The following is a 23,798-nucleotide window of genomic DNA, read 5'->3' as shown; positions in this document are numbered from 1 at the left end:
AATTTGTGGTCTTTGTCTGGACAGCCATACATGTCATACAACCTGGCCTCTGTTATGCAGGAGGTCAGGCTTGATGATCATAATGACCACTTCTGACCTCAAAATCTATTGAAAACCCACAATTCCAATTGGCACTCCTTCCCACCCATGTTTGCAGAGAGGCCAAGGACTGAATATACACAAACTACCCTCTCGCCTTTATAAGCGTTAGGGTTGCTACAGCACGTCCATGAGATGGTTGGTAAAAACTTGAACCACTTGTACCTATGCTTTAGTTGCCTTGTGGATAGCAGAAGCCTTTATCTCTAGAGCTGGCTGTGTGGTAACTTCCCCAAGAAATGCACTCACTGGACATGGTAAAAAACCCACAACTTTTCATCCTTCCTCCTTTTCATTGGGTGTTACGTTCCTGTTGACCATTTTCAGGATTAAAGTATCTTCCTGAATGGGCCTCTGGACTCGTGACTGCCACCAACTTTTCTGAACCACCCTCTGCAGCTCCTGCATCTGGTGCTAGTCACGTAAGTGGCAAAACAAGTAGGGGAAAAGACACTGATGGAGTCCAGTGGCTCCCAAAGGAACAGCTGTCCAGATCCTGGTACAATGGGTTTGCCTAGTGAGTGGGGGCTCTGTCCTGCAAGTCCCTGAGGCACAGATCCTCAAACGTATCTAGGGTCCTAACTTCCACTGATTTGACCCTAACCCAGAATTGTCAGAGAGCTACTGTATAACTGTGCACAGTGCATCAAAGAGACACACTGACAGGGCCGGCTCTAGGCACCAGCGTTCCAAGCATGTGCTTGGGGCGGCACTTTTCAAGGGGCGGCACTCTGGTTTTGTTTTGCTTCTGCGGCGGCACTCTGCCCCTCTCCCCTTTTTTGTGTGTGCTTGGGATGGCAAAAAACCTGGATCCGGCCCTGCACACTGATTTCTGTGGAAGTTAGGAGCCAAAATACCTAAATTGAGGATCAGGACCTGAGTACCCAGTGATTTCAATGGGAGTGGGTCAAGCCTTATGTCTCAAAGTAAATCTGTGGAATCTGGAAAGAATGTAGCTAGAAGAACTTTAGATTTCCTTCATTATTCTTCTTGCCTCTGTGTATGTGTGTGTGTGAATGTGTTCATTCTTCACTATGGCAAAAGCCTACCTAGTTCAGCTGTATTCATGACTTTCATTTTGTAATCACTCTATCGGACTTCCTAAATTGCCTTATCCTGTAGTTAAGCCCTAACCCACTCAAATCAGGCTACATTCTGAAATAAGTGTTTGATTTCTTTGAATGCTAAATAACTGTAAAGGGTTCTGTGTGCCCAGACCTGGCTGAACCAGCATGTAGGTGTTGTCAGCAAAAGATACCAAACTTCCAAGAGATATTGGTGAATATAGATAACCATCCAATCAAGGGGCTTAATAACTGTATCCAAACTAATTCAGTAGGGGCTGATTGGATTATTATGGATGCCACATAAGGGAAGCAACAGTTCTCCCTTTCCCCCAATGTCTCCAAGTGCTGCAGGAGAAAATCTTCTCAGAACAGGTGTTTGATGTATATCCTGGCTTGCCTGAGAAAATGAAATCTTGTCAGTCAGGGGTCGACCCTGGCTCTCCACATCTGGGAGTGTATACAGGCCAAACCATTCTGAAAACTCTATAGGAAGCATGCTTGAAAGGGGAGAGTGACAGCTTGAAAACTTTTCTTTCAATGGCATCAACCTGGTTGTCAATATGCCTCACTTTAGCATCTGGTTTAGTTAATTGTGCAGACATCCTCCGAAGTCTACTCTAATTCCTGAAAGGCAATTGATCTAGCTTTGGGGTTACCGCTCCCACCCCCAGAGGTGGTAGTTTCCTGGCTCGCTGCGGAGTTTTTCTCTCTTGTGGTTTCAGAGTAGCAACCGTGTTAGGTTGGATCCACAAAAAGAACAGGAGTACTTGTGGCACCTTCCCCCGAGCATGCTCAAATAAATTTGTTAGACTCTAAGGGTACGTCTACACTTACCTCCAGGTCTGGCGGCAGGCAATCGATGTTCTGGGATCGATTTATCGCGTCTGGTCTAGGCGCGATAAATCGATCCCGGATTGATCCTGGAAGTGCTTGCCGTCGACGCCGGTACTCCAGCTTGGTGAGAGGAGTACGCGGCATCGACGGGGGAGCCTCCCTGCCGCGTCTGGACCCGCAGTAAGTTCGGACTAAGGTACTTCGAATTCAGCTACGTTATTAACGTAGCTGAATTTGCGTACCTTAGTCCAAAGTGGGGGGTTAGTGTGGACCAGGCCTAAGGTGCCACAAGTACTCCTGTTCGGCTCTCTTGTGGGTTCAGCAAGGCAGCACTAGCCAAATGTTCAGTAGAATCCTGACATGTGGTGCAAAGAAGTTTTATCACTATCACAGAATTATTACATATTTTCTGCTGGTTTTAAGCCCCAATTTTAAAGATGATGAGCTTTTTGCCCAGTTGGGCCCTAAGGCAGTGGCATCGTTAGGGAGTTTTGCGCTATTCTGTCTGGCTCTGAATGGTGCAGTTTTACCTGAGTTTTTACACAAGATTTTCATGGCAAACACTGTAAGGATTTAAGAGCCTATTGTGAGTTAGTTTGTGTACTAGTACCGATCAAGGTGTGTGTGAGTGTGTCATATATATGTATATAGTGTGTGTTTATATACACACCCACACACATGTATAATCACTCTCTATAGATAGATATAACATGCACTATTATATACATTGTGTGTGCATATAATTCTTACATGTGCTGATCTGCTTGCAGAATGTTACAAGTGCTCTGTTTTGTTGGTATTTAAACTCTCGTACCTTGTCTACACCAGGAAAATTAGTACCCTCTTTTCAGCAATAGGAGAGCTGCACTGTTGCTACCGAAAGTGTAATAGCATACCATGGCAGGTTGTCATCACACACTAGTAGAAACACCAGAGCACTACCTGTACTGCAGCCTCCATTTTTACAGCCCCTCGTGGGAAATTACCACTCCCAGTTTTCCCCATTGTAGTCAAGGCTCTAGGCAGGACCAAACCATTTTTCACACCGTTACACAAAAAGTGACTGAGAGCTGGTGGAACACAGAATACTCCATGACTGAGTTTGTTTTTTGATGAATTATTACCCAATAAAGAAAGGCAGGATTTCATATAGCGCTGATTTATTATTGGTAAGCTCTATATTGCGCTCCAAATAGAGTAGTGTACAGAAAACCAATCCTTTACATACAGAAAGCCAGAAACATTAAGCTGTAGAACTAAGCTTTACATTTAGAGGGGATGAAAATCGGTTAACTTTTACATTTAGCTGTAAATTTCCTTAACAGACAGTTTGGTGCTTTTCTAATCTTCTCTCCCAAATAGCACATAATAAGTGAATCAAATAACGAAGAGACCATGGCAGACTGGTACTTGCATAACGTTTGTACGCAAAAGCCATTCTAGCCCCATTCTACATACAACTCCCATTGACATTGTACTGAATGTGGAAATTGTTAGAACCATCAGAAGGTCAAAAACTATTGTAAATTCATAGACAAGGTCAGTATGAGAGAAAATAACTATGTGAAAATTATTACTAAGTGTATGCCACCAACAGCGTGCTTAATAGCCAAGTAGGAGAGACAGTCCAAAGAGCTTGCAGTGTAACGCTCTCATCCTGCAAAGATTGCCACACATGCTTAACTTGAGTAGTCCTACTGACTTCTGTGTGAGTGTGGGTAGTCCTACTGACTTCTGTGGTGTCTACTCAAGTGCATAAAGTTAAGCATGTGCATAGCCTTTGCAGGATGAAGCTTTAGGCACTGTATAGGTGTGGGAGAGGGGTGGAAAAGGAATGCAACTGAAAAGTGAAATGTACTATTAGTTTCACAATTTGATTTATTTTATTTTCTTTTCACTGCAGGAAGGACTGAGATTCTCTGGGATAAGATTGTGTTAAATTAGTGATTCCAGTAGGAATATTTATTTAGGCTACAATGTACTATGTTAACTTTATAGTTATAATCACCATACAAAATAGAGTGGAATCCCCCCCACCCCCCAACAAACAGGAAAGTTGTGAATTTATCTTTTCCATTTTTTTTTAATTCTAAATTTTTAAAAATTTCTTCAAAATGTTGAAACGAAGAAGAACCCCCCCCCCCTACCTCTAATGCAAGGAACTTGAAAAAAAGGTGTTTGAATTTATTTATACTATAGATTAATCATGCAGATGCTGCTTAATGCTAAATGGACATGGAGAGTTAACCTGATACCTAGAAGCTTGTGGCTTTCACAGGCTTGCTTGTTTAATGCACTCTAATTTGTTTGTTAGCTGTAAATTTACTAAAATTCTTGAAGGAAAAGTGAGTTTCTTTCTGAGGGCCAGATTCACTGCTCTGCTGGCATAAACGGATGCAACTCCATTGAAACAAATTAGAAGGGCCTTGCTTACACACCAGCACTGAATTTGGTCCTGAGGTAACTAGTAAGATATCATGAGGAATACTTAGTTCTTTGGGGAGAAAATGAATGGGAGCTTCTCGAAAAGATCACAGGTAAAATACAGCCCAAAATTAGACATCCCACTCAGACAGCCTTCCTCTTCCCACCCTGTCTCAGTCACCTGGACTCTTGCTAAATTATTCCTGTGACAAAATTGGAACTGCTCTGTCATGATTTATGAACAGTGAGTGTTGACCTGACTTTTGGGAATATATTGGTTTAGTTTAGTAGGGGGCTATAAAGAAAACAAGCAGGAAGGGAAGAAGATTGGCTCAGGATAAGCCACTTCTCAGCAAACACTTGAGTGCTGTTCAGTGGGCAATGCCCATACTCTTATAGCATCAATATTTTACCTCCACCCAAGCCAACCTGCAAAACTAGTTTTGTCCAAAGGGACAAAGGCCAAGAATGCGAGAACAAAGCAACTCTGAAAGTTTAGGAAGGGGTGCTCTCTGCAGAGAGACAAGTCATTGTTTGGGGGAACCAGACTAGGATGCAGGCATTGGCTGGATTGTCTGAAGAAATTAGGCCTGACTAGGTGACCCTGAGGGGATGGTAAGCCTTTGGGTACTATGGACAGGTGTGGACTGTTTGTTGCCCTAAAATGCTTTTTCTCTACATGCTTTGATACTATAAGTAAAATGAACAATACTCCGGTTTCAATAAGGCAGCTTTGTCACTATACGCCACAGGCTCCTGAAGGGAAGAACCATAAGTGTGGAACCCAGTCAGACCTGCTGGGTAAGCATGGTTGATTCCCAGGGTACTGAAGCCCAGGTCCCAGTCCGAGTGGGAGAACTGTAGAATTCCGCCCTGGGATAGGTAAAGACATGAGGCCGGACACTTGAGGGGGTGCATTCAGAGAGACCAAAAAGGGAACAGGGTGCAGCTGGCCCTCCAGCCATGACCATTACAACGGTGATTGACCCCTAAGCTCTTGTGTATGTGTGTGTTTTCTCATACGAAGGGTCACATTCACTGCTGATAGTGCAGCTCCACTGAAGCTAATGAACCTCTACATGTTTACGCCAGTGGTGAACTTGATTTCAAATGCAGCTTTGCTACACTGCTACAGAGGATTTCCGCAGCTGAATCTGATAATGGCAGTGGCCCATTCTAAACTGGTAATTGCTGTGGTTAACCAATTTTCACCACACTCCAAGCAAAGTTTTTAGTTAAAGGTAGCCCCTGTTTTAATTCTGAACTTCGTCCAGTACAGTTTAGTAAATGACCCTTGATCAAGTCTTAATAAGCCTGAACACTATTATATGTGCTCAGCAAGTTACTTTATATAGGCATGATTGCTAAAAGTAATGATTTTCCACACAGTTCCCACTCAATCTAATATTGCAATACAGATTGAACAAACATATAGAATTTTAAATTGACCGATATGTACAAAATTATATGGTACAAGGTTATTATAAAACATAATTCAGAAATAAAGCTCTGATTTCTTAACACAAAATACTGCAGGTTCCCGGTTTTAAAGCACAAATTGCATAACTATCTTTTAAACTGAAACAGACTCTAAACATTCTGTAGTTTGAGTCCAAGTGCCTTTGAGTGCATGCAGCAGGCAATAAATATTCAGAACCAGAGATTTGCCAAATAATATTAGTTTTAAATATTATGAATGGATCACCCTAGAAAAATCTCTTTCTGTTTCTTTAACAAAATAGATACTCTAGGCCCCAAACCTGCAAAGACTTATGCATGTGTCTAACTTTATGCATGTCAGAAGTTCCACTGAACTCCATCGGACTATTCACATGCTTAAAGTTAATGTGTGTTTAAGTCTTTGCAGGATCCAGGCCTTAGGAGTTGTGTATATGGAGAGTTAGTGAACAGCAAGCTGGAGTGCAGTGCCCCAGCCTATCACGTGCACTAACAGGCAGTATGGACCCTCCGAATGCCCACTAGAAGTTCGGTAGTGCACTTTGATCTACTCCCATTTGAAATACGTAGAATACTGCCCCAAACTGAAACTGGAGTAGATCAAAGTGCACCATAAAATGTCTAGTGTGTGGTACCAGGGTCCACATGACCAGTTAGTGTGCAGAAGGCCAGTGCACTATACATTTGAACTTCAACTTGACACAAACTAACTCTCCATATAGACAAGTCCTTAGTGTTCAAACAGCCAGCTGTTCACTACAATACATTTTCCTTTAATAGATATCCCCTGTCTAAAACGATAGCAAGGGAAAGTATGTTAATCTGAATTGGGTCTTTTATTTGGTCCAACATCAGTTCCAATTGTTGGTGGGGCACTAGAATGGGAAGTAAGAGATTTCCAATCAGATGCTGATGACAGTGCCTAATTTTACCCATAATTCAGTTTTGGAGGCACTGCTGTCTTTAAAATGACTCATGGGGTAAAATGCTGCATTCATTACCCAGGCCATGGCCTCATTGTCTTCAGTAAGAGTTTGGCCTAGGAAGGGACTGCAGGATTTGACCCCAAATGAAGTTTATCAGAGGCCTATTCCTATCAGCCCTTGACACATGGAACTCCCATCAGCTTCCACAGAAGTTCTGGGCATGGAGCATTTTCAGCATCAGACCTTGGCAGCATTCACATAAGGCACATTCTGAAGGTGCTTAAGTCTCTTGCATCTGGTGGTTATTTGCTGGATACACAGAATCCCCAAGGAAGGATTAGTGAAAGACCATTTTAGAAGAAACTTTACATCCCAAGATATTACTACAAACATGATCAGTAATGGAATTTCAACACTGTGAAACGTGCTTCCTAGAGAATGGCAGCATTATATGGATTAGTCAGCGTTTCACCGACTCCTCGTTATTTATTCTTCTGCTTTGTTGTGACACCTGCGAGAGAAAATATGAAACAATTACAACAGCAAAAAAGTTGTGGTTAGGTGTGTGTGTGTGTGTGTGTGTGTGTGTGGGCATGCACGTATCCCGTACATGATGTACTAGTCGGAAAAATTGGTTTTAAATCCATCAAATAACCAGGTGCCCCAATGCACTTAAAAAAAAAAAAAAAAAAAAAAGGAGAGAGAGGAAGAACAAAAAAAAATGGTAAAACTATTAATGTATGTACTCTATAAAAACTCTATTTCATTCATGCACTGAGATTCTAACTTTGTTTGAAGAGTTTAACCATCTTCTTTGTTCTGGAACTGGTCACTGCTAATAATTCAGCACAGTACTTTAACCAATAAATGTCATGTTCTCCATGCTGAATGTTGGAATATATTAGGTTTTCATCTGTATGCTAGTTAGACACAACTAGCTTAGGGACTAATATTGCTTCCTCTGCAGGAGCTGGCAGTTTTGCCATTGACTTGGGCACTGATCCCACAAGTAAATCTGAGAAGACAGACGTCCCACTGCTTTCACACAGAGCTGCATGCAGGCATAGGGTTCTTCTAGCATAGAGTAACTTGTATAGATGGGATTGTGAATGGAGCAGAGTGGGGCCTTTGGTTTTAGCACAGTGATGGCGAAAGACATTTAGCACGGACTTAACTGAATCGTCCCAGTGTGTCAATTTCCAGAAATAAATTTCCAGAAAGAAAACACCAAAATTCCAATGTCGAGGTGAGTAGTACCATTGAAGACAATGAGGTTACTCATGTGAGTTAGGCACTTCAGGAAGTGTTTGCAGGATTGGAGCTTTCATCTGTAAATGTTAAGATGCTGTCTAGCTCATTGACCAAACAAAACCTCCTCCAGGTCTCATGCATATTTTACAAATATGGACACCATGGCTAAAGATGTACACATCCACAAGAGTGAATAATTAGATTCTATAAAAAGCAACAGAGGGTCCTGTGGCACCTTTAAGACTAACAGAAATATTGGGAGCATGTTAGTCTTAAAGGTGCCACAGGACCCTCTGTTGCTTTTTACAGATTCAGACTAACACTGCTACCCCTCTGATACTTGACACCAATTAGATTCTAGTGGCAGATGAGAAAATTTAAGATCATAAGAAGCACTGAATCTGTTGTAGAAGACAAGATGGGTTGTTAGCCCCCTAGAATTAGAAAACAAAAATGACCCAACATGAGTTATCCTAATTTTTTTTTAAAACTGAAGAAATACAGTCCTTATGGAAAAAAGAGCAGGTCAAGGTGTATATGTAGCAGATAACATATAGTGTATGGGACATTTTTTTTTTTACTTTTATTTGTAACCCTTGATAAATTGAAATCTACTTCCTCCCTGATTTATTTTCTTTTTCCCTCCTCCCTTTTGTGACTACACTGCTTTGTTCAAACAGAAACAAGTACCAAGCACAGGCACTCATCTTTTACTCTTTGAAGAACAAAACTGTACTTTTGGGGGCGAGTAGCATCATTTGGCCTTTACGAACAGCTATTGCAATAAAATTGGGGTTAATACAGGAATCAGATTCTATGGCTGGTGATATGCAGGTGGTCAGCCTAGATGATCATAATAGTCCCTTTTGGCCTTAAAATCTGTGGTTCTGTGAAACAAGGTAAATTTGAGCACATCAAAGCCTGTCTTTATTCTACTGCTGATGCAGATGCACAGCATGCTGAAAACTGGGAGCAGTTCAGCTCTGATCTTCCAACTGGATTTGGGCAGTGGGGAGCTTGTGCCCACACTGAGATGCTTCTAAAAAACGACCATGTCCCAAATGAAAATCAGTTCCCCTGATTCCACGCAAATTGTGCTTCCTTGCCTTACAAAATCAAAGGCTGTATTTCGGTAGAAAGGAAGGGGGATGGAAATCCAGCTACTTTTTCTCCAGAAGGTGACGATGACTAATAGCACAACTCATCTCCTAGTTTTACTGAGTTTGTTCCCACTCTCTTTTACAGGGAACGTTCATTGCCTAGTGAAGTAACAGTGCTGCTGCTTTACTGAAAGGTGGGAAGCATGAATCGGATTTACAGACAGACTGGTGAGGAAAAAGCTGCAGCTAGAGGCTGTAGGGCAACAGAAGTAAAGGGCTTTTCTCATCTACTCCTCTTTAATTCACACAAGCAAATAACTGTTAAGACATCGGATAAAGAAGGAAAGGAAAGAATTTCAGTTAGGGGTTCTTTGTAGCATGTTCATCCAATACTTGACCACCAGAGGGCACTAACAGACAGTCCATTCTATATGCATCCGAAGAAGTGGGCTGTAGTCCACGAAAGCTTATGCTCTAATAAATTTGTTAGTCTCTAAGGTGCCACAAGTACTCCTGTTCTTCTTTTTGCGGATACAGACTAACACGGCTGTTACTCTGAAACTAGACATGAAGATGGGACCGTATCCTAGCTAGAATTTTGGGACACCCTCAGCTGTGAATTGCCTTTACTTTTACTGCTTTCTTTCAGGACATTTACAGCGCTTACAGGGCTTGATCCAAAGCCCACTGAAGTCAGTGGAAAGACTCATTGATTTTCAACCAATTTTGGATCCGACCCTTAATGTAAATTCTTGTGTGTGGCTTTCTTGTGTATTCCAAGGCCAGTCCAAAAAACCTGGATGTGTCTCAGGTCTTGTCTGAGAAGCAGGGCCGGCTCCAGGCACCAGCTTAACAAGCAGGTGCTTGGAGCGGCCAAGGGAGAGGGGCGGCACCTGTGGCAATTCGGGGGCGGCAGGTCCCTCACTCCCTCTAGGAGCGAAGGACCTGCCGCTGAACTGCCGCCACCGATCGCGGCTTTTTTTTTTTTTTTTCCAAATTGCTGCCACCGATCGCGATCGCGGCTTTTTTTTTTTTTTTTGCGCTTGGGGCGGCAGAAATGCTAGAGCCGGCCCTGCTGAGAAGAGATGTTATAAACACACGTACGGTCATCTCTCTCCAAACATCGTTAATATTCTTGATGCTACTCTTCTGACATAAGGGGGCTCAGTCCCTGATACCCTGACCTGTGTCTCAAATGTGAATTATTGCTACTTTTTGCTCCTGCTCCTGTCAATCTTTGGCGACTGGATTCTTAAAGGCAGCACAGCAGCTTCCCGCCTCTTTCAGGTGTGAAGCTGTAGAGAAGGGGTGTGACTGGTGCAGGAGGAGCCAGGAGTCAGAACACTAGGATGGTCACTCGCACATGCCCAGAACACCGGACGTTCCAGCACTTCCAGGAACATCACATGACCTCGTCCCCTCGGCATGGCTTTGTGTGCACTGCATGGGAGGGGTCATTTTGAAGAGCACGTTGCCCAGCTCTCGCTGGTGTGACCTTGGACTCATGCTGGTGGTGGAGGCAGAGAAGCACACTCTTCATTATGGCATCCTCAGTGTGATACCGGAGACAATCACATCTCGTTTTGTCTCAATACCACCTGGGGGACAAACAACCCCAAAAGAGGACAAAATGACCTTCTTACAGAACACATAGTGCTCTGGCTAATCCTTGGCTACCAAAATGGCTGAGAGAAATTGGTTCCTGTCCTGATAAATTAGAGCAGCCTTCAGGCTACTGATGCAGAAGAAAAAAAAAAAAAAAGTCTTAGCAGAGGTTCCCATGGCTTCTCTTTCACCACCAATAGATGACTGGCTAAGAGGAATATTAGTTCCTGGGGATCACTAGGGAGGGATACCCAATATTCTTACATAGCAAGAAACAGCAGATTCTGTAGAATAAATACATTTTGTTCATGAAATCAGACATTCAGAGAGTTCAGATTATTGGTTCATTTCGTTATGACTGCTTATGATTAGAATGCAAAGGAAAACATGTAACTATGCAATTTCAGTACATGTAACTATGCAATTTCCCTCCTGTCCCCTTAATATAAATAAAGGCAAACCTTGGAAAATGGTTTTGGGGCACTTGATAGAGCGTTTCAGAAAAATTGGGTTTACCCATAGCTGCATTGGTGTCTCAGACAAAGCAAAATTAGGCCCTAATCCTGGGCTGTTGACACTAGCACTTTTGTTGGTAAAACTTATGTTACTCGGGGTGTGAAAAAATATCACCCCCCCACCCCGAACGACATAACTTACACTGACAGAAGCGCCGGTGTGGACAGTGCTATGTCAGCAAGAAATGCGCTCCTGCAGACATAGCTAATTCTATCGACAGGAGAGCTCTGTCCGGTCAGCGGCTACATGGGGGATCGGTACAGCTGTGCCGCTGTAAGCTCTCTACTGAAGACATGGTCCTGGAAAGATGTCTACATGTGCTCAACTGTAACAGCTGCATGCTCCATTCACTTCCATGGATTACTCATGAGCCTAATGTTAAGTACATGCACATGTTTTGCAACACCAAGACCTTAGTGCTGACTAGCACGTACAATTTGGATTTCAGTTGGGCTGGTAGTCCTGTATGAGCAGAATTTCTCCCCTGGTCCACTACTCTGCTGTAATAATTCCAATAAACCTGTTAAAACAACTCTGTCATGGATAAGCCCCACCCACAACCGTGAGCCATGGGGAGGAGCAGTCGCCTCTTCCACAGGATGAATGTACTGAAGTTACATTTTTACAATTTTTGGAAAAAATAGTAATCAGACAAAAGCAAGGCCTCCCGTTATTCTAGCAACCTGGATTTGCTTGGTTTAAGTAATTAACACCAGACTTTACGGTCTCTGCTGGGAAAGGTAGATTGGCTGCTGCTGACATAAAAGACAGACATGTGGGACCTGATCCTGCAGCACTGGGAGTATTGCCACTGATTCCAATGGGGCAGGATCAGGCCCTTGGACAGCAAAAATCACAAACACAAAATCAGATATTAAGGCAAAAAGCTTAGTTGCCATAATGATTACTGATGGCATCATAAAGTGTAAAGTCCCAGTGCTGGGGTTAGTTCACATAAAAGCAACGTTGCGGGTTTACATACCTCACTGTATCACACAATGACTTTTGGTTTTATTATCTCCAGTATCAATGTCAACCTCTGCTTTTAAATAAAAGAGAGACACTAAATATATCTGCCCGCTGTGACATAAAGGTAACAACATGGAACGTCCTAGGACAGAGACTGTTCTCTAGGAAATATGATTAGTTTATATTTCTTGGGACTAAAAACTATTAGTTTAGTCAATAGCTAAACAGTCTGAAAACTTAAATGATTAAATTGTGCTTGGGGCTGATGGTGGCCACCCAAGGAGTGAAGTGGAGTAAAAGCCCCATCCCCATCCCCATCCCCATCCCGCTGTATGGGAAACACACCATTTGATCATGTCTCCAGCCACGGAGGTGGGAAGAGCAGGAGTTGCATGCCCGATATTCTCTCTCCTTTACTCATGAGGGAGGAGAAGGGGTGGAGAGTTGGAAGAGGCATGGATTTACCGCTATCCTTCCCGTCTGCTGACCAGTGGAGCTGGCATGGCACATGTGGGGTTTGGGGCAGCAATGGGAATACACTGTGTCAGTCCTCTAGAAGATACAGCAGATCTCCCCATGAATCCCAAGTGAAACGGAGAACTCTGGAGCAACTGTGCCAGAGAGTCCCCCAGTCCTTTCTGGGGCGGCACAGTTACATGTCCTCGGGGCTACATCTAAAAGCTGTCTCTAGCCTTAAGAACATGATCTTTTGCACAAGCATCAGTGTAATTTCCCACCCCCCTCCCCAAGCTGTGTGCTTGAATATTTAACACTAAGGAAGGGTCACACTGAAATACACCTGAACTTTTGGGCAGAATACTCTTGTAACTGATTTCTTGGGGAAAACCTAATAAAAATTGGGTGATGGGAGTGCGGGGAAGAGTTTTAATCATACTTATATTAAAGATACATTTATAAATAGTTTATATGGGGTTAACAAATGATTAATAGATGTTATAATGAATGGTTAGTCTCTACGATAGTAAATGGTTATCCACAGCTTGTAGAGTCCAATGGATCAGTTAGTTGTATCTAACTCTAACTTACAACTATCTGTAGTACCTTCGACAGATGTGCTTATCATCATCTGTACTGCACTCCATTCATGTGTGCAACATGCTTTTTGTTGATCCGTTAATCATTAACCCTTTATAAACTTCTTATACATGCCCCCTAATGGCTAGTGGGACCAATGTTTTTGCATAATTTAACCAGTCTCTGATTTTAAAGGACATCTGTATTAAACAGTGTTTTTCCTGAGGATGGTAAAACTCCTATTGACTTCACTGGTGCAGGACTGGACCTTAAGAGAAAGGAATACGTCTAATTAAAAAATCCTAGAGAGCTGAAGATGAGAACTCCAGTCTCCTGTATTTAGCTAAAGGGTTGTTAATCTCCATATGCTGCACTGAAATGTGTTACCTGACTGGCTTTTGCTGTGTCGTCTCTTCTTTTTCCGTTTCCCAGACCCTCTTTGCTTTTCCTTGTCAGTAAGTGCTTGCGCTGGAGGGACTGTTGCTGAGCAAGAAGAATCAGTCACTGGCTCTTCTGAGAAGGATTTCTCCTGAGAGGTGTCCAGCAATGAGTCTGCGGCAGGGTCATTTTCTTTCTCTGTCTTCCTTAATTCCGTATGTTGAGAACTCGACTCTTTGGTTGGAGTCATTTCAGCACCGTCAGGTGCTAGTTCAACTCTGGTTTTAGCCTCGTTCCCAACTGCATCACTTGGTTGTGACGTTTGTACATTAAACTCCGGGCCTCTTTCTACCTGAGTGGGTCCAGACTCACTGTTTTGGTCTCCTGAGATGGATCCATTCAATTCCTCTCCTAAACCAGTACAGTTGCCTGAAGAGCTGCTTGCAAACTTTATAGTGGTTCCTGGGTTCACTGGCGCAAACACAATGGGGTTGTATTCCACGTTCTCTTGAAAGCTACATGAGCTGTTGATCTGCTGAATACTCTCTCCACTGTTGGGTTGATGGGTTCCCTCAACTTCAGTTGAATGTTGGAAGCTCCTCTCAGTACAGGGCTGTTGTGGCGAATTTCCTCCAGCTCCGTCTTTAGGAAGCACTTCATTGGAAGCTGGTGTCTCTTTGACAACTTTACCGGTAGCCCTTGCAATGGCAGCAGCTTCTGAGGCCGGAGTGTTTTCTGTGTGCTGACTGCCATCCTTTCGCTCGCTCTCACAGGCACTTTCCTTCGCTGCTTCTGAAGCATCAACACTCTTTCCTTTAAAGGGACAACACAGGGTCAGGCACAGTTGTTTAGTCTAGCATGACCGTCAACCAACAGCAATGGGTTGTCTGAGTGTAATCTGACCACCTGCAATGTGCCCCGGGCTAACGGCTCAGGGCAAAGGGGCCAATGAATTTTTAATGGCCACATGCGGTCAGGAGCTTTTTATGTCTAATCCAAAAACTAGCCACACCCATAGCTCAGTGACCCCTAACATCACATGGGGGCATTTGGTTCAGAACCCAGACTCCCACACAGCAAAGCACTTCAGCACATACTTAATTTTGAGTATGTGCTTAGCTCCCATTGACGTTAATCAGTTTCATTCCCACTGAAGTCAATGGCACTTAAACATGATGCACAGGAGCTGAGCTGAGGGGAGCTAAGGGCCAAAGAATTCCCAGCTGGCATCATGGGACTGATCCTGCTGTCCAAGCCTCGTTGCAGTAAATGGCTCTGCCTGAGACAGGCCTTCAGAACCGCCCCCCATCTGGGCTTCTCCCATCCAAGTACCAACCGAGCCTGACACTGCTTTTTAAAGGGATTGCAGGAAGGCTGCAATTTGCAAGTTATCTCTTGTGGTAGGCCAGGGTGATGCAAACTGGCCAACGATCTTGTTGGAGGGCATCTGGGAATGGAGGCTACCTCCTCAAAAGCTGAAAGGAAGCTCACGCCGCAAATGTAGAAAATAAGCATCTCTTGGGAAACATTTCCGGAAGTGCCCAAGTCCCTTGGAAAATGGGACTTAGTCACTTGCACACTTTTTGAAAATGGTCCCCCTTGTCTATTGATCAAATGCAATAATTCAAAGAAGAGAAGTTCCCGTGTATGTATTTGTTTTACTACAATATTTGCAGCAGGCTGGAGGTTAATGGTTGCAGGTATGGTTGGGTCTTTGGTCTTACCAGGCTCTCTCTCCTTCAGCGTTTTGGCAGGTGAGGCTTTAGGAGCAGTGTTCGGCTCACTCTTGTTCTTCACCGTTTTCCGCAACTGGAAACCTTTCCTTATGTCGGCCAGCAGGGCATCAATAACGCACACCTCCTCCTGCTTCACGGCCCCTTTCTTAACTAGTGTTTAAACAAAAATGGGGAAATGGCTAACGTCGCACTCCTGCAGTGATAGTCGAAAGCGGTGGGGTTACCACCCAGAGTATAGGCTGGGGAGACAGGGCCTGATTTTCCATTGCCCTGCCCCTTGCGTAATCACCCGTTCCAGTGCAAAGTGGGTGTCAAACATTGCCACTCTGATCTGGCACCATTGTATACCCACTGAACCGGTGTAAACGACTATGGAAGGCGAAGGGCAGTGAAGAACCTGGCCCAGAGCCCTGGCCAACCAGGGTCGGCACCTCTAGTATACTCTCCCCTTTGCCTTATGCCAAAGTACACCTGTGGCACCTTGCAGGCCAAGGCCTTTACATGACTCCTGTTCTGTATCTTGAATTGCATTAAAGGTGAGGGAGGGGTAATCTTGGTTCTCTCCTTTGCTGCTATGGGCTGCACGGTGGTAAGGGGCCTCTTTACGGCACCCAAAAGCCTTCAGCCATCGAACACTCAGAAATCTACGCTGAATGATTATTATTGGAACATTAAGGCAGGAAGAGTTGGGAGCTTCTATCAGTCCTCACCTGGCTGACTATGGATTGTATGCAGTGTTGTTGTAGCCAGGTTGGTCCCAGGATATTAGCGAGACAAGAGGGGGGGATGAGGTAATAGCTTTTATTGGACCAACGTCTGGTCCAATAAACTTTTCCATCCAGACCTGAAGAAGAGCTCTGTGTAAGCTCGAAAGCTTGTCTCTCTCCCCAACAGAAGTTGGTCCAGTAAAAGATATTATAATCCATAGAGAGACAGGGTGGGTGAGGTATGTACATCTCCTTTTAAAGAAACCCTTTCAAATACTCACTGATCTTCCCATTGTCTCCCTTTGGTCTCTTAGCGTCTTCCTCTTCCAGCTGTTTCTTCCTTTTTTCTGCCTTTGCAGCTTGTTCCTTCCTGTCCTTGTTTTCCTGGAACCAGAGAAGAGTCACAGGGGATGTTTGGTTAAATATCTGGTAGCAAAGCCACCTAAAGGGAAGATGGTTCAGTCTATTCACAGCTTGTGGCAAAACAAATCCTGGCTCCTCCCTCCCAGAGAGATCCAATAGGCAGCTGGGAGCTATGTGCTCCCCCATTGAGGCGTGAGAGGCAGTGAGTGTGCTTGGCCGGCGCTCTATCCCCATCCCCCAGTGTGGCGTGGGGACGGGCAGTGACTGGATCCATTGTCCAGACTCCCCATATACAGGGGATGGACAGCAGGCTGAGGAATCTCCCCGGACTGGCTGCAATGGGCTCTGAAACCCTTCCCCAGCTGCTGCAAAACCCTCTTTGAGCCAAACCTGGTTGCTTGGGCTGGACTCAGCGATCAGTTTCTGACCCACTATAAATCCACAACATTTCTACAAACTTATCCTGGAAGAGAGACCATCCTGGGTCCATCACTCAGACTCTGGGTTAATGCCAACCTCTAGCCTAGCAGCTCTAGTTTGGTAGTGCAAAGCTCACTGAGCTCCATCCTCACTCGGCACAGGGGTTCCTTCGTTCATGCACATCGCAATCTGAAGGCTCCCTGCAGATCTCAGTCAGATCCCCAAGCTGGCTGTTTCAGTCCCACACCCAGAACCCAGTAATGTCAGTGGCAAAAATCCCATGGACTTTAGCAGGGGAAGGCCCTAGCTCAGGAATCTGACCCTCAGGTTCATATCTTCCAATGTGATCAGATGGTGCAAAGTGGATAGATTCCAGCTAGAAATGGCCAGTGGAGAACACTTCTTGCAGTCCTGCCCACCTGGCTTAGGGGACATGCTGAGAGATGGATGGAATAGGGCAAGGAGCATGGTGGGGGTCGGCTGAGGGTATGGCGGAGCAAGCTTTGTTACGTCAATTCTCCATTGGCATATGGTCCATCAGGGACCTTGGTTGCTCTAATTAAAGTCAGGGCTGGGCCAATGCTGAATCAGAGGGTCATAATGAGCTTGATGGCGCTGCCCTCACCCCCTGCACCAAATGGAGCTCAGATGTAAGGGAAAACCAGGCCCTATATACTAGCTGAACTGATGCACGTGTTGCAGCACCTGGATCCTACTACATAATATTCACAAATGCAAACCTTTAGTGCTCTAATGAAGAGATCCCTGAAGGTTTTCATGGTGCTAAATATATCTTCTAATGACAACTTGTTTGCATCTTCACAGAGATAATTTGCAAGTTCCCCCTTCTTCCTTTCAATGATTTCAAACTCCTCCTCCAACTTCTTTGATGCATTTATGCTGTCCTGAAATGCATTTAGGCCAAGTTACAAAGCACTGCGCAAGACATTGCAAGGAAAGATTAATGGAAAAAATAGTTAGAATGATAAAGTAACAAGAGTTCAGTTCCAAGGCCCAGATCCTTTGCTGTGGCCCAGGAGCTCCTGGGGCAGTTAGGAGAAGAGGTGCAAAGATGGCTTGGGTTCTCCCTTATCCCTGCTCTCTGCCTTTCTAGTCAGTACCTGCTGGTCATGGCAAATGAACACAAAAGGGTTGTGTGGCATCCACATTCGTTTTCAAATATGAGAGACGATGAGGGGACAAATGTTTCCACTCTTCACTCCTCCCTGAACATGCTGCCTTTGCAGAGTCTTGGCTCTCCTCTCCTCAAGTGAGGGCACTCCTTTCACTGACCTGGATGGGCGTCTCATACTGGGCTTTCACGTCGTCTTTCGAGGACAAAACCTTTCGTTCAAGGTCCAGCAGCTTCTTTAAATTGGAACTGGATTCCGCACGTATGATTTCAAGGTTAATTCTGAAAATGAACACAAAGCCGCAGGAGATTAAAAACAGTTCACTCCTTGGAGGGCTGGGCTAGCTAGAAGAGAGGAAAAACCGCAATGATTTCCCACCCCCCTTCCCCTTTTCTGTTTCCCAGTGACTCTATGGTATGAAGCACAGAACTATGCCTGTGTAATCCGAGGTAGCACCACAAGGCAACACGGTCTAGTGGTTAGGGCACTGGACTGCGTTAGGAGACATAAGTTCCATTCTTAGTTCTGCCACTGATCTGCTGTGCCTGGGACAAATCACTTCACTTATCTTATTGCCTCTGTCTGACTGGCCCGTCAATCGCCGAGCACGAGGGGGCCCTGCTTTCAGTTGAGGCCCTTAGATACTACTATGATGCAAATAATTCATGAATTTAGAGTGGTCTTTTTGAAGTGCCTCAGTGACTTAGGAGCACAACTCCATTCACTTTCAATGGGGTTTGTGTTTCAATGGGGCTGTGCTCCTAAGTCACTTATAAACTTTATGGGGGGCTTTTCAAATCCCCCGATAATACAAAGCATCACCAGCTAGAATGGATCATGCTAATATTTGCTCACAATTATCTGGCTGTGCAAATTCTCAGGGGACATTTGTCCACATGTATCTTGTTGTGCTTAATGTTTTGTTCTCAAGAGCAAAAGGGTCACTAGTGTAAGAGAGATGAAAAATCGAAACAGTCCCCAAAAAACCTTCAAGCAACAACACAAACACCTGTGTTAACAAGCCAGCTCTTGCCAGCCCCATGAGGAGAACACCCCCCAGCAGCACTTATGAAGAGAAGACCAGGTCTAACTGGACTCTTGTGTATTATACATTTGAAAATGGATACATACAGACTTTAATTGTTTGGCTTCACGAACACATTAGAGGGACTAATCTACAGATTCAGGGCTCTTCTGAAGCTGGTAGGCTATTGTCCCTGAATACAGCAGTGACAGGTACTTCAGCACTGCTTATAGGTAGCTAGGATTAAAAAGATATAGCCTCCTTGAACTCCATACCATTTCTGTGAATGCCTGCAAAGCAGAATTAATTGAATGCAGCCCAATTTCAGACCCTACTTACTGTCTTGCTTATTGCTGAACCGTGCATATAGCCAATTTGCATTTTAAAACGGCTCCAGCATTTGCAAAAGGAAATCCTTTGGTTAAAACTAATTGAGTCTCTATCCGGTTAATGAATGGATTATAATAACAGCCATTTATGTCTTAATTTCTTGAATCTGGGTGGTTCTGCTTTTTTTAATTTAAAGTAACAGGTTCACAATCCTACCCGGCTGCCTTTGAGACACATTCAAGGTCCTTGGGAAGCTGCAGGAGGTCTGTGTGACTTTTCTCTACTTCCTAAAACAGAAACATTCGTTATTTTTGTATTTATTTTTCGTACGCAGCAGGTCCACGGTGGGGGGGCGGAGGGGAAGGGTTACAAACAGAGGGAATGACTGGCGTGTGCAATGTTTAATTCCCACCCCTCCCCCCACTGTTTGTTTAGCAGGATTCAAAAGGAGACCGTCTGTTTCTATGGTTGCCATGACTATCCAGAATTATAAGAGTACAGATTAAAAAAATATACAAGAATATTGAAAGGGCTATGAACCCTCATGCCTCAGGGCGGAGAGCGATCTCTAACTGATGGGTGGTTAGGAAGGAACTTTCCCAGTAGATAGATTATCCCAGAGTCTCCTACTGCAGGGTTTCTTTTACCTTCCTCTGAAGTGCAGGGTCCAGGCCGCTGCTGGAGGCAGGATATTGGACTAAAGGGACCATTAGTCTGATCCAGTCTGGCAAGTCTTATGGGTCTGTGTATGCGTTAAGAATATCTGTGTCCTAGTTTATCTACCTGCCTAACTATCTATCTACTAATTTATACAACCATCTTTGCCACCGTGTCCGAGCACCTCAGCATAGCAATTAGGAGGCGGCTAATTTTTTTTAGGTGTCACGGTAAAAGTGGGATCCCCAAAAAGGGTTTGAATGCACAGGATTGGCAAGGGAAGAGCTCAATGAACAGGGCAATAAGACTGGCATCACTGGCAGAGGAGAGGGAGAAGTGGTAAGCTCTGGGTGGCAGGGGCTGGTTTTTTTGGTTCTTTGTTTGTACAGCGCCTAGCACGATGGGGCCATGACTAGGCATCCTAGCTACCGTGGTAAGACAAAAAGTAAATGTAAGGGCAGCTAAGCAGCAGTGAGAAAGCTATGAAAGATCTTGAAGCTTGGGCAAGAAGCTTGAATGTGATCTGGTGGAGAAGGGAGAGCCAGTGGAGCATGCAAACACTGAAGGTGACTTCACTGGAGCTACGGGCCAGGAATATGTTCCTAGCAGCTGCATTTTGTATGGGTTGGAGTGGGGTGAGAGGGGCGTCAAAGAAGCAAGAGAGGAGGAACTTACAGAAATCAAGGTGGAAGCTGACTAAGGCTTGGATGAGATTCTTTGCTTTCTCAACTCTTTGTTTAGAATTCTTTTGAAGCTAGGTAGCACCTGCAGCCCAAGCAAATCAAGCAATCTCTCCAGTACTATGCAAATATAACACCAACAGACTCTGATCGTCGACGGGCAGGATTGAACCTGGGACCTCTGGAGCTAAATGCATGAGCCTCTACTGCATGAGCTAAAAGCCATATGGCTCTTAGCTAAGGCTGTAGAGCAGACTCATTAACCTCTCTCTAAGTCAGGGGTTCTCAAACTGGGGGTTTATAATGGTGTTAAATATATAAAAAAGTGTTTTTAATTTATTAGTGGGGTCGCACTCAGGGGCTTGCTATGTGAAAGGGGTCACCATTACAAAAGTTTGAGAACCACTGCTCTAAGTGGTCTCGGTGCCACTAGATGGGACAGAACACCACACCCAGGAGGTGTGTGGGTTACACAAACAAGTGAGGAGCATATGAACACAGGCACATAACATCAACTGAAGGTATGGCTGGAAAAATAGTTCATGTCCAACCAAAATTCCCAAAGGAAATTGCAGTAGTACCTCCAGAATATGGTGGAGCAGAGTAATACGGGTTTGGTTTGCTTTGGTTTCAGTTAGTTTGAGTAAAGTGCTAATTTTAAAGCCATCGGCATCTCCAGTGTGACTTCCCTGAAAGACAGAAAGAAGAGGCAGGAATAACCCATGTCAAACTCAAACACTCTGTATTTATAACCTATACATGCAAAAGAGAGAAAAAAAAGTTCTTTTCATCTATAAAATGTAGTGCGCTCTTAAAAACAACAACAAAAAAAGATTTCTTACATAGTTAAGAAAGTTTCCAACTTTGAGAATCAGTTGACAAAAAACTGGCAGGCGATGGGTCGTTAGAAGATCTGAAAAATAAAGGTATCCTTTACATTAGGGTCAGCTTCAAAACTGAATGTTTCCCAAATTGGATCAGAATTTCCATTGTACCAAGGCAGGATTTCCATACTCTAGCCTAGAACCTCAAAGAACCTCAAACACCAGAGTTATGGACTACAAGCAAGACACCATGTGAAACTGGAAGTAACCAATCAGGCAGCAGCAGAGACACTTCCCCCCTCTCCCCCAAAAGCAATACAGGCACAGTATAGTATTAAAGGTAAGCACATCTGGGCTGCCTGTCCCCACCCCACACGCTGGGCAGCCACTTACAGCTAAGAGGTGAAGAGGCCGGGGGGGAGGGAGCTCAGCTGCTGTCAGCGCCTGGCCTGGAGCCCGAATTGCGCTTTGTTCAGAGTTATGAACATCTTAGAGTTACAGACAACCTCCATTCCCGAGGTGTCCATAGCTCTCAGGTTCCACTGTATTTGTAACCCAAACGCTGCTGCATGCCGTCTCGTGGGAGAATATTAACAGGAAACAGACTCTAATCAGACCTGTCTAGCTTCATTAGTTGGGCTGAGTAAAAGGTTTGGTTGATTTGTTGGACATTTTAAAGTTTTTTCATCTTCATTAGGAAAATATAGAGAGACTATTTCTCTCCATTTACACTAGTGTCAGACTGCTGTAACTCTATTGACTTGAATAGAATTACTCCAGATTTGCATCCGAAGAAGTGGGCTGTAGTCCACGAAAGCTTATGCTCTAATAAATTTGTTAGTCTCTAAGGTGCCACAAGTACTCCTGTTCTTCTTTTTGCGGATACAGACTAACACGGCTGTTACTCCAGATTTACATTGGTGTTAGTCAGAGAATCAGGCTCCAGCATTTTTATCTTAAAAAGCACTTAGGCCTGGATCCTGAAAGGCATTTGGGCTCCTCACTTTCATTGAAATCAGTGGATGTTAGGAGCCTAAATAGCTTTGAGGATCTTGGCCTTAGAGCCTGCCCCAGTGCACAGTGAAACCAGTTTTGACCAGTCCTTGCAATTATATCCTGACCTAGCCAGTGTATCTCTACCTGCTAGTCCTATTGTTCTCCAGTGGCCGGGGTGACCAGGGAGCTGCTTATCAGGATGTGAAGGATATAACGTGTGTCCTCGCTTATCTCCCAACAGTAAGGCCTGGTCCACAGTAACCCCCCACTTCGGACTAAGGTACGCAAATTCAGCTACGTTAATAACGTAGCTGAATTCGAAGTACCTTAGTCCAAACTTACCGCGGGTCCAGACGCGGCAGGTAGGCTCCCCCGTCGATGCCGTGTACTCCTCTCGCTGAGCTGGAGTACCGACGTCGACGGCGAGCACTTCCGGGATCGATCCGGGATCGATTTATCGCGTCTAGACAAGACGCGATAAATCAATCCCAGAAGATCGATCGCTTACATGCGGACCAGGAAGTAAGTATAGACGTACCCTAAGTGTTGTAGCACCAACAGGAGGGGCGCTGGAGGCAGCATCAGGAACAACCAGAGGCAGGCTGCATGGTCGAAGCCTTTCTGAACATTTCCCACAAACCCCAGCACCCCCCTTATAATTCCAGCTGGTCAAAACTGTGGCACAGCATGATGGGAGTTAGACTTTGTGGGTACATTGCTCTTGACAGCGGAGATGGAACATAATTCCATGTCCATTGAAGGCAATGGGAGTTTTTCTCCTGACTTCAGTGGGCTTTGGATCAGGCCAAGAGAAAATAGTTTATATTCTGTATTTTTTCCTGTGGCCAAAAAAATAAAATCTGCAAGTACAAATTCAAACCCTGGAAAGTGCCCTAGAAGTGGAGCTAGTGACTTTATTTACACTAGGGGGAGATCTTGAATAAGAACCGCTCAAAACATTTTATTCCTTCCTTCCTCCCCTGCTGCCTTTTTCCAGAAGCATTTCCCATTCTGTTCTTTTCATATCAGCCCTGCGCTCCCTAAACAACTTCACGTACTCCAAAAAAGGAAGCATAACTTATGGCGAGGGCTCCCACATGATCTAACAAGGTATATCCATGATGGCCTACATCGCTGCTGTATCTGAGAACTTCCTATTTAGAAAAGCAAACGTAACAAACTTTCTCGTCCTGCTCAGTCTGTAGGACAAAGAGTTTTGATTAGTTTATAGGGGGATTTGGGAGTGTGATTTTTTGTGGGGTGAGG

At 44.4% G+C, this 23,798-nt stretch overlaps 1 protein-coding gene across 2 annotated transcripts in view; it reads right to left on the bottom strand.

Moving 5' to 3' along the window:
* Window positions 1-3,143: 3,143 nt before the first annotated feature.
* INF2 (inverted formin 2) overlaps window positions 3,144-23,798 on the bottom strand; it is a 75,059-nt gene continuing 54,404 nt past the window's right edge. Inside the window, exons 14-23 of one of the 2 annotated variants that reach the window (XM_054026351.1) lie at window positions 21,555-21,625; window positions 21,294-21,401; window positions 19,592-19,662; window positions 18,182-18,302; window positions 17,629-17,793; window positions 16,387-16,489; window positions 15,387-15,548; window positions 13,672-14,475; window positions 12,263-12,319; window positions 3,144-7,319 (exon numbers count right to left, since the gene is read on the bottom strand). In XM_054026351.1, coding sequence (XP_053882326.1) covers window positions 12,264-12,319; window positions 13,672-14,475; window positions 15,387-15,548; window positions 16,387-16,489; window positions 17,629-17,793; window positions 18,182-18,302; window positions 19,592-19,662; window positions 21,294-21,401; window positions 21,555-21,625 — 1,661 coding nt within the window. In that variant the 3' untranslated portion in view covers window positions 3,144-7,319; window position 12,263. The remainder of the gene's footprint in view (window positions 7,320-12,262; window positions 12,320-13,671; window positions 14,476-15,386; window positions 15,549-16,386; window positions 16,490-17,628; window positions 17,794-18,181; window positions 18,303-19,591; window positions 19,663-21,293; window positions 21,402-21,554; window positions 21,626-23,798) is intronic. The other variant, XM_054026352.1, reaches the window with a different exon arrangement.

The sequence above is a fragment of the Malaclemys terrapin genome, chromosome 4 (assembly GCF_027887155.1).
Source record: "Malaclemys terrapin pileata isolate rMalTer1 chromosome 4, rMalTer1.hap1, whole genome shotgun sequence".
NCBI classification, from domain to species: domain Eukaryota; kingdom Metazoa; phylum Chordata; order Testudines; family Emydidae; genus Malaclemys; species Malaclemys terrapin.
The sequence above is the reverse complement of the archived record's forward strand: the minus strand, read 5'-3'. Positions and strand labels throughout refer to the sequence as shown.